This window comes from Geospiza fortis, unplaced genomic scaffold (assembly GCF_000277835.1).
Source record: "Geospiza fortis unplaced genomic scaffold, GeoFor_1.0 scaffold117, whole genome shotgun sequence".
Lineage (NCBI taxonomy): Eukaryota > Metazoa > Chordata > Aves > Passeriformes > Thraupidae > Geospiza > Geospiza fortis.
Genome location: NW_005054500.1, coordinates 362,084 through 373,070, shown reverse-complemented (window position 1 = coordinate 373,070; position 10,987 = coordinate 362,084). Strand labels below are relative to the sequence as shown.

Below are 10,987 nucleotides of genomic sequence, written 5' to 3'. Positions count from 1 at the left end.
TCAGCACATCCCTGACCAGTTACTCAGCACATCCCTGCTCAGTTCAGCACATCCCTGACCAGTTCAGCACATCCCTGCTCAGTTCAGCACATCCCTGCCCAGTTCCTCAGCACATCCCTGCCCAGTTCCTCAGCACTGTCTGGCTCCTGAGCAGGGAGGACACGTTGGACTCATCCTCAGCAGCTCCATGGAGCTGCACTGTGGGATCCCAGAGGGGAGGGCTGGGGCTCACAGTGTTTGGGGCATTGCTGTTCTCACTCCATGGATCCAGTGGAGCACCACTGGCATTCTGGTGCCTTCTTCCACCCTTGTTCTATCCCTCTGGCTGCAGAGCAGCCCGGCAAGTGCCTTTCCAAAGGACTGATGGCAGGAGGAGATGTGTAGGGATGTGCTCCCTGTTGATGGAGTGACCAAATTATCCTTTGTCTCCTTAAAAAGGAAAAAATCCCAGAAGTTTCTCTCCTCAATTAGGTAAAAAGACACCTCATAGGACCTGGGGGACTTCACCTCAAACTTAAGGATGGCCAATTGGACAGGAGCCAAAAAGTCCTGCCTGGGCAACTGACTAGAAAAAGAAGAGAACAAAGGAACTAATGGTTTTTGTGAGGTGTTCTACCAGGAGCAAGAACCTCTTGAGCCTGGCTCAGTTTTTCTCTGTAAAGAGCTTTGTTATTTTGCCTTTTAATAAAACTTTTCTGTTTCCAACAGTACCACAGAAGCCATCCTGCTGATTTCATGCCATCTGAGGTAGCTGAGCCATCTCAGGTGTGATACAGATCTCCAAGAGCTTATGAGACCTGGCTGGAGGAGACCCCTATATCAGAGATGGGAAACCCTTGTGCAGCCAGGTCACTGCTCTGCTGGCTCCCCAGGGGCTTCCCATGCTGTTGCTGAAAGGCCACAGCAGCAGGGGTAAGTTTTCAGCTCTGCAGGTTTGCCTGTGGGCCAAATTTACACCCACTGCCATTCCAGGAGGGGTAAGTGTGGCACAGAGCATTCTGCAGAGCATCCTGCCAATCTGCATGGTCACAGGAGGCTAAAAACAAAGACTGGATGTGGCACTCAGTGCCATGGTTTAGTGGAGGTGTTAGGGCATGGGTTGGACTAGATGATCTTTAAGGTTTCTTCCAACACAGTCATTCTGAGAATTCTGTGAATTCTGTGAACCTGATCCCTGCCCAGACAACCACACAGAGGTGGAGAACTCCAAATTCAGCCCTTTCTGCATTTTAGCACTCCTCCTGCTGGCTCCTGCAGTCCCTCTGCATCCTGCTCTTCCCTCTCTGCTCCCCCCAGGCAGTGGCAGGGCAGCAGGTTCCAGGTCAGCATGAGCTCCTGTGACATTGTGGGACATTGTGGGACATTGTGTCATGGGCCCCTGTGGCACTGTGACATTGTGGGACATTGTGTCATGGGCCCCTGGGACACTGTGACATGGGCCCCTGTGGCACTGTGACATGAGGCCTGTGGCACTGTGTCATGGGCCTCTGTGACACTGTGACATGAGCCCCTGTGACACTGTGACATGAGCCCCTGTGACATTGTGGGACATTGTGACATGGGCCCCTGGGACACTGTGACATGAGCCCCTGTAACACTGTGAGATGGGCCCCTGTGACACTGTGACATGGACCTCTGTGACACTGTGACATGGGCCCCTGTGACATTGTGGGACATTGTGACATGGGCCCCTGTGACGCTGTGACATGGGCCTCTGTGGCACTGTGACATTGTGTGACACTGTGACATGGGCCACCTGTGACACTGTGACATGGGCCTCTGTGGCACTGTGACATTGTGGGACACTGTGACATGGGTCCCTGTGACACTGTGACATGAGGCCCCTGTGACACTGTGACATGGGCCCCCTGTGGCACTGTGACATGAGCCCCCTGTGGCACTGTGACACTGTGGGACACTGTGACATGGGCCCCCTGTGACACTGTGACATGGGCCCCTGTGGCACTGCTCGGGGCACGTCACCTGCACAGCCCTGCAAGGGCTCACCCAACATTCCAGGCTGTGGGACCACTCACAGCAATGTTTTCTGCCCTGCCTGAAAGCTGCAGTGCTGTTTCATAATTGGTTCTAATTGCTGGACTTGCCTTCCTTGGCTATCTGCTGGCCAAGGGACTGGTGAAGCACCCAAATTCCCTTCCATGCCCTGTGGGCCCACAGAAACCTCCTGCCTGCAGACAGCACCAGCTGGGCGAGAGCACAGGGGCCTGACAGCAGGGCTGGGGCAGCCCTGCTCTCTAAAAACTTCATTTCACACCTTGTGACCAAGCCACGGTGTTCTCTTTGGTCTCCATGCCCACCTCATGGAACCACGGGATGTCCTGGGCTGGAAGAGACCCACAAGGATCCTCAGAGCCCAGCTGCTGGTCCTGCAGAGGGCACCCCAGGAATCCCCCCAGCTCCAGCAGCAGGCTCTGCCTGCCAGGCCAGCACTGAGTCTCTCCTGAGCTGCTGCAGCCCAGCCTGACCCATTTCCCCACTGCTGCAGGCTGGGCCCAGGCCTGACCCAAAACCCGGCATTGCGTGGAGATCTGTGTTACTGGGAGAAAAAGAGAAGAGCTGGGAGGTGCTGATGAAGTCAAAAACCCACTTAAAGTAATAAGAACTGTCCCAGGCCTGCTGTGTGTTTGCAAACAAGGTTTTTTGGCTGCTCCCACAGGCCCTCCTTAGCCTGTAATAAAAGCAGGGCTGTTGTTTGGGTGCAAAGATCACCTTGGTGTTTCCAACAGAAGCTACAGGGGAGCTAAACCTTCTTCCACTGAAAGCACTCAGAAATGTCTCTTTTATCTTCCCATTTGGAAACCTGGACTGCAATGGAGCCTGACAGGATTATTTTATTTACTCCATCTCCTGTAGCACCGCTATTTCTGGCTGCCTGTCTGGCTGCTGCTATTAAACTGGTCTCATTTTGCTTCCCATCCAACCTGCTCTGCTCAGGCAGCTCAAGGGAAGACAGCAACAGCAATAAACCACAAGCTCGAGCTTGCATTGCCTCCTGATTACAAGAGACACATAAAAAGCACAAATGAAAACTAAATGTGTTTCATGCAGTCACTGATCTTTCTGCACTGTCAGAAAACACTAAAGGGGCCCCATCAAGGACTGCTCAGCTATTGGTGAAAGAAAAGTGGAATTTAGAGCAGTAACTCTGTTAACCCTTCCTACTTCACACTGTCATTCCCAGGCTCATGCCACAGTGCCCTGGAGCCCATTGGGGGAATTCAAATTATTACCCAGAACAGAAAAAAGAAGATCCTCATCTGCTAAGAACCTCAAGCATCCCCAAAGTGATCATAATTAATGCTCTGTGTCACAGGCCTGGATGTTAAGTACCATGATTTGCAAATCTAAAGCATCTCCATGTCAAACTCTCTCAGCTTCAGGGTGATAAGGAAAGTGGACCTTTAAGGCAACATCTTTTAGTGTTACCATCATCCAGGATTGCCTTCATTTCTTGGTAATTACGGCCAGCATCCCATAATAGGCATTTTTGTCCTGATTATACACATATGGCAAGGCACACTGAGGCACTGCTTGTTCCTGCCCAGCCTATCCCCTTCTGCCTTCCCAACAGGCAGCTCTGAATTAGGGTCTCCAACCAGCTCCTTGGGAAAGGCACCACTTTGTCCTCCTGCCCATGGCAGTGTCCCAGCCTGTGCTTCAGGAAACATCCACTGGGAGAGTTTCACATCGATCCAACAGCTGAAAGTTACCTGGCTTTGCAAGGAAAACCTGGATCCTGAGCTCTCCCAGTGCCTCTGGATCAGGAACTGCTGCATCCACACTGGTGTTTCAGCACTCAGTTTGTGGAACCTGGAATAGCTGACAAGGCCATTTCATCTGATCAAACTCCTCACAGCCTGGCACCAGGAGAGCATTCAGTGGTGATGTTAGGAAGTGACCAGTGGCAAAATCTATGCCAAAGAGACTTATCTGTAAAGCTTGGAAACTATTTTTGTGAAAATTATCCCACACAAGTTGCTCTGCAAGGTGTTTGCCAGCAGGGAGAGGTGCCTGCCACACTGACAGCTTCTCCCTGCAAACTTTAGTGCAGCTTTCCTGCTTGGAAGGAAGACTTCAGTACACCCACAGTGGTGGAAATAACATCTGCCAAGCACATCTGAGTGCAGCCCTGGGTAATCACTCATTTCCCAAGCCAGGTCTCTGTCTGAAGGCGTGCTGGTCATGGAAATGCATCCAGGAATTCCCAGTCTTGCAGCAGGCGGCAAAAGCAGGCAACAACCAGGTGATAATGTCAGGAACAATCACCCTGAGAGTTATCCCCCCTCACAGAAATACCCTGGCCAGGTGTCCAACAAAAAAAAGGCCCTGAAACTGTGAAATATTTTCAGACACCGAGAGAAAGGGGTGGCAAAGCCTCTGGAGAGCAGGGCCCGAGCAGAGCAGATGGGATTTGTTGGAAATGTGTTACCTGCTGCTGAGAGCAGGCAGCTGGACACTGCAAATACTGCACAGCCTGTGACAGTGGTCACAAGGGTTCTTGGGATGAAGGAAGAGACAAGATTTTTGACTCTATGATCAGAAGGCTTGATTTATTATTTTATGCTATATACATCTATTATAACTATACTAAAAAGAAAAGGAAAAGGAGAGTTTCTAGAACTTGCTACTTAAGAATAGAAAAGTAAAGAATGAAAACAAAGGAGCTGTCCCTGACTCTGTCAGAGAGAATTCAGTCTTAGATTGGCCACTAACTACAAACATCTCAGATGAGCTAATCTAGATAGACTTGTTGCATTCCACAGCAACAGATAACCTATTGTTTACATCTTGTTGCTGAACTTCTCAGCTTCAGCAGGGAAAATCCTGAAAGAGGATTTTTCATAAAAGAAATGTCTGTGACAACAGGCAACAGTGTTCCTCAGCCAGGGAACACTGGATGGGCCAGCAGGGAGAAGCCTCATCCCCCACTGCATGAACTGTGAGCAGGAACCTGCAGGGTGAGCCCAGGGGGAAAAGGTCTGGGGACAATGGAGCTCACAGGGAGTGCCAGCAGCAGAACTGTCACAGATTGATATCAATTGTCACAGTTTGATATCAAACTCTGTCCCACCAGAACTCCTGTATCACCCTCCCCAGCCACAGGGTCCATCTGAATTGAATCCCCACCAGGGGATACAAACACCTTCACAGGTGAGGAAGGAGAGGACGATGTGCAGGTAACTGCAGTGAAGATCTGGAGGACAGAGGGATCCTGTCTGAAATGTGTGTTTGCTTTCTAAAGCCACTCAGGATATCTCCCATGCCTTCATCAAACTGAAACATCTGTGGCATATTTAAATAAAGAATTAGATCCTTATTTCTATTAAAAATCTCTTTGGGCCAACAAAGAGATAAAAATCACCATAATAATTTTTTAAAGTATTTTCATATAGACTGTGTCACGATGAAGGATACATCACACCTATTAATTTATTACACCTGAAGAAAACCCACAAATGGAGAATTTCTGAAGATTCACTGAGATGTGCCACCCTAAGTGGTTCCAAAGCTGCTCTCAGGGGTGTGTGGATCATATTCCACCCCTCAGTTTTAGAGCAGGGGATAAGGCAGGCTGGCCCCAGCTTCCCAAACCTTGAGGTAAATGGTGCCCCTCTGAGGGGCCCCAGCCCTGAAGCAGAGCTGATCCTGCCTCTTGGGATCTGTCAGGGGGGTCAGGACAGCACAGACTACACACCACCCACATTCATGTTATATATGGGATGTGTGGTCCCAAAATGGAGCTAAAACTCCTCTGAATCCCAGACTTGGACACTCCTTCTGAATAAAGGGAAAGTGTGATCAGGATGGGAGAGCCCAGCTGGAACCTCATCTCCCCTCCTAGCCCAAGGCTGGAGAGCAGCAGCTGCAGTTTGATGCTGGGAACAGAGACACAGAGGGAGAACTGCAGTGGGGTCTGAGCCCTGCGCCCAGGGGTCACCAGAGGGGCTGCCCCCTGTGCCCTGTCACCCCAGGGCTGCCTGGGCACACACAGCACGAGGCCCTGCAGGTCCTGACATGAGCCAGTGGTGCTGCCAGGAAGGGCCAGACCCCCTCACAACCCACAGGGGGCTTCAAGGCAGCACCTCCACACCCCCAAAACGCCTTTAACATGCAGAAGGGAGGAGGACAGTGAACCACTGGCACTGGCTGGACTCTGATGGACCCTGCAGGCCCCCAGCAGCCTGCTGTGAACTGCTGATCACTCTCCACTTGTGCTGATGACCACAGGAATCCCAGCCTGATTTTCCCAGAGTTAAGGGAATGCTTAATATCTCTCTGGACCAGACCTAGTGCAAGCCAGACTGGATGTGTGGGAATCCACAAAATCAGAGGGTTTTGGGAAAGCTGCAAAAGGCAGGCCTCAGAGACAGCAGAACTGTGATTAGAGCCAAGCAGTAGCCATGGTCAGCAGAAAAATTATTTAAAAAGTAGAAAAGCAAGGACAAATAGAACAATGGTCTGTGTATTAATGCTTGTCTAGAATAAGTCCCTAAGCTACAGAAAAGTTTATCTACTGAGATATTAGGGAGTTTGAAGCTTAATAATGGAGCTCTGTGCATTGTGTTTTAAGGCTCACAAGCAGGTGTTTTATTTGAAATAAGCAAGCATTGTTTAACCAAAGGTACCTCTGCTTATAGTGGTTGGATAGAACTACTGTCAATGTGCTTTTGCTTTGTGGGATTGGGCAAAAAACTTTTAAAGTGAGTTGTAGCATTATGTTCTTTGTCTGCTGCCTGGGATGTGAGCTGGTGGCATCTTCCCATTGTCATAACCAAGTAATGAGGCTGATGCTGGAAAATAAACCAGCTGAAGGCACATTCCCAGCAGTCCTGTCCCATTTGTGATTTGTACACAGCTCCCAGCCGGCGATGTGGATGCTGCCTTCTGAATGGGAAATCCAGGGTCCCAGTCAAAGAGCAGGAGGTCAGCATGAGGAAGGGAAGCAGCTGTGCCCTCCAGGCTCACTGCAGCTCTCACTGCTGCTCTGGGGCTGCTCCTGTACAGGGCTGGGCCAGGAGGGACAGGCACAGCAACGAGGGGGGAAACACAGGCACAGGCATTCCAGAAGACAGAACTTCAGTCAGCCATGACTCAGGAGAAGCCAGTGCCACCCACTGCAGTGCCCGGGCTGTGGAAGGGCAGTGATGCTGTGCTGAGTCAGGAGCCACCCACGTCCCCACCCACGCCCTTCCCAGGGTGCCAGGGCCTCCTGGGGGGTGCCAGGCTCAGCCTGCCCTGAGCCCAGGGGCTGGGACAGGAACACAGCCCTGTGCTGTCCCAGGGACACCCCCTGCACAGCTCTGTGGGGCTGCAGGAGCGACAGCACATCCTGACCCGTCACACCAGCACTGAGGAGCTCTGTCCCTTCCTGTCACACAGGTGTGGTGGCAGTGAGCTGGGGTCACCTCAGTGGGACACCAGAGCTGCTGCTGGACACAGTTTCTGTGGATCACAGCTCACCTGCTGCTATTAACACCACAGCACACCAGCACAGCATCCTGCATTGCCCTCCCTCCTCCCCCATGGGCTCCTCCAGGGAGGGGCCCCGTAAAACCCAGCACAGCAGAGACAAGAGGATGAGCCTTGAAAAGCCTCTCCCCAAGCACCAGCACAGACAGCCAGCACAGCCTGGCTGCTGCTCATCACCATCTCAATGCAGCAATTGGGCTGTCAGCCCCAGTGCCAGGTTTTGTAGTTCATACAGGAATTGCAGGGCTATCTAATCCCAGATCATACACTGCAGCCAAAACCTAAAATGAGAAGGGAGGCAACGAGCCAAACCAGGGGCACATGAGATAAAGGCATGAAAAGAGCAAGTGGAGGCTGGATTTGCTGTAAGCACAAAAATCCCTCTATCACAGAGAGCTCCCCACCCTGAGCATGTGGATTGTCCTTCCTCGGGGCTCTCCACATCCTCTTCTGCACGTGCAGCCAACAGCCACCGTGCCCTGAAAACCACTTTGCACTGGCAAGCCTGCCCACAGCATGCCCTTAGCTGTGTCCTTACCTTCTTGCAGAGAACCATCTGGTGATCAAAGAGAAAGAAAACTCGCTGCTGGTTCCGTCCATAAGGCTGGTAAATCCAGGACATCTCTCCCGTGTAGATCAGCTCCGAGCTGCGGTCCAAGATATCGTCTCCCTGGAGGGCACAGGGAATGAGCCTGAGTAACTGCACTGACAAGTCTGGCTTTGTACAATGGGCAGAAGCAGCAATTTTGTAAGATTTTGGCCCTTCTGCAGCTCTCAAAGGCACCCCATCTGATTTGAGACCAGAAACTGGGATCGGGGGATAATTGTGAAGAAAGGGGAATAAATGAAGGAGGTGTGGATGCTTGAAACGTGGTCACTGCAGCTCACACTGCAATGGGGAAAGAGCTTCCCCAGACATTCCCCTACTCCCTTCTCCAGGTACCCCCAGATCTTGGATCTTGAGCAGGTGCTGGTGGCATCAGGAAAACAAAGCCCCTTCCTCCTCAAAGCCCACCCCAGAGGCACTTTGAATTCAGGCCACCAAATTCCCTGCACGCCCTCCCTTTAGAAGAGCATCCCAAAGCACTTCCCCTCCTGAAATCTCCAGCCAGCTACAAAAGCCTGGGACACACTGGGGCAGCAGCTCCCCACCTCTGAGGCTGCCAGAACTCAGCCCTCTGGATTGCTGCCTCTCTTCTCACTCACCCAGGCACTGCCAGTCCCTTCTCCCACAGCTCATTAGAGCTCCCCACCTCCAAAATCCTGTCAGGACCACCCTGGCTCCTGTGGCAGCCCCAGCCCCCCGGCTGGCCCCGCCTCCCTGCTGGCTGCCAGAGTGCCCTCACCCTTCCCTGCCTCCAGCTAACGCTTGTTTTCCTCTCCCGAGCTTTTTTTAAGGATTCATGAGCAGATGGTCTTGAAAACACAGTGCTCTCTCTCCCACTCTCTGAGAGAACAAATGCAGTCACCCTCCACTAATTGGAATGAGCTGGACTTTTTAAAAAGTTAATTAAAATCTATTTATTAAAAATGGGTGAATTCACCACCACCTGCCCTGTGGGCATCTCAGCAGAGCACTGCAGAAGGAGGCGGGATGGCTCCAGCTGAAAGGTGAGGCAGCACTCAGGAGCAGCACTCAGGAGCAAGACAGAGAAGAACTCTTTTTTTTTTTCTTTTTTTCTTTTTGGCTGTGAACTACTGCAGTTCTGGCTTTGATGCCAAGCTGGAACCGATTTCTGGGCCGAGAGCATCCCAAAAATCCCAGCAAACAGCTTGTCGAGGTTCAGCCAGCTATGGGGGGCACCTAGCTAGACACACACTTCTGGTGCTGCTCTCACTTGCAGGTGCCAAGGCAGCCAGGAGTCCCCCCCCTTCCTGGTTTCATGGTGAGGATTTCAAACTGCTGCTCAGGTAAATGTGTAATTAACCTCTCAGCATTGATTGGGAGCGACCGCCTGTGTCCCCGGGCCCTGTGACAGCAGCAGCTTCATTAAGTCACTGCATCACCAAGCTGCAGCACAGACTTCCAAACTGCCTTAGCCAGGGCTTTACCCACCTCCCTGCCTCCCTCCTGTGCCTGTGCTGCCCCAGGGGCTAAGGAGGGATGAATTCCCAGGGACACAGAGGGTCAGTGCCCCCAGGGATGGGCTGGGAGCACCCAGTGCCTCAGCCTGGCCAGAGCCTGGGGACCGAGTGCTGCTGCCACAGCTCAGGGGGACATGAGCCCCAGAACCCCAGAAACCTCTGCAGGAAACACACCAGCCTCAGAAGCGGTGAGATTTCCTGGCCACACATGAGCTTACATGAAGAAGATTCCCACAAGCCTATGGATGGGAGCTTTAGGAGAGGGGGCGAGCTTAGGAGAGGCTGGCTGCTAAAAATAGAAAGCCAGCTTTGTCTTTTACTCCTGTGGTAGCATCTGAAGCCTGAGGACACACAGAGGGCTCTGTAAACACTTCTACTTGATTAGCTGAATCCAAACTGTGTAGTCCCTGCAAGCAACATAACCCAAAAACATCCAGATCCGAAATGATGGGATTTGTATTGCATTTCTTATGTGGGGAAAACAATTTCTATATCCAGTCTCTAGGCCAGAAATAGCTGATTTCCCACTTGGGGTGAGCAAATTGGGAAATACAGATTGCACAGAGTCTGGGACTGGCACATGGCTGTGAGGAGCAGCGTGTCCATGGTCCTGCCCTGCTCCTCCAGCCTGGGCTGCTGTGCCAATTCCCACAGAGGAGCCTCAGGGCACAACCTCCAAGCCTCCAAAGGCTTTCCTTGTCCTGACACAGTTGTAGCTCTCTGAAGAGCACAAATTGTCTCCTCCTGGTTCCCACTGTGGGGCTCAGGGGGCAGTTGCAGGGTTGGGGCAAAGAGGGACACTGGCTGCCCCAGCACGCCTGGATCCCTGCCCTAGGCAGACTTCCCCAAACGTCTGTCCCAGTCCCATGCCTCCAAATCTGCACAGAACCAGGAAAAAATTCCTTTTTCTTCTCCATTTTTTCCAACTCCCACAGAGGCTGGATCATCTGTAGCCTTCTGTAAGCTAAGACAAACCCTGCTGAAAAAGGAAGAGGCTGAACTTTTAGTTGCTCTGACCTGGCAGACGTTCAGCAGAGCACAGCAGCAGAGTGGCCAAGAGAAGCCCTGACTCCTGACACCTTTTCCAGCCTGACTTTTGTCCCATAAGCCTCCAAAAACCCCCTCAGCCCTCCCCAGACACACGCAGGGTTTTCAGAGCACATCCTGCAGCATCCAGAGGGCAGCCAAGGAAAGCTGACTCCCAGAGTCAGGCAGAGCCCCAGTCCCTGCGTGCAGCAGCAGCAGCACAAGGCCCCAGCTCTGGGCTGGATGTGAGCCCCCTCGAGCCCTCAGTGACACACTGAGTCCCCAGGCCACTCCTGACTGTGGCAGCTCAGGGTCAGCTCTGCTGCTGCTGCCTGGGAAGCTGTGGCTGCCAGCTCCCCAGTGCTGCTGCTCTGTGATGGGCAGC

At 52.2% G+C, this 10,987-nt stretch overlaps 1 protein-coding gene across 8 annotated transcripts in view; it reads right to left on the bottom strand.

Annotated features, from left to right (window-relative positions):
• The window catches only part of ARHGEF9 (Cdc42 guanine nucleotide exchange factor 9), a 170,670-nt gene that overhangs the window by 23,379 nt on the left and 136,304 nt on the right, over positions 1-10,987 (bottom strand). For all 8 annotated transcript variants that reach the window (XM_031063383.1, XM_005428719.2, XM_031063384.1 and 5 more), the window contains exon 7: positions 8,030-8,161. In XM_031063383.1, the coding sequence (XP_030919243.1) occupies positions 8,030-8,161 (132 nt within the window). The remainder of the gene's footprint in view (positions 1-8,029; positions 8,162-10,987) is intronic.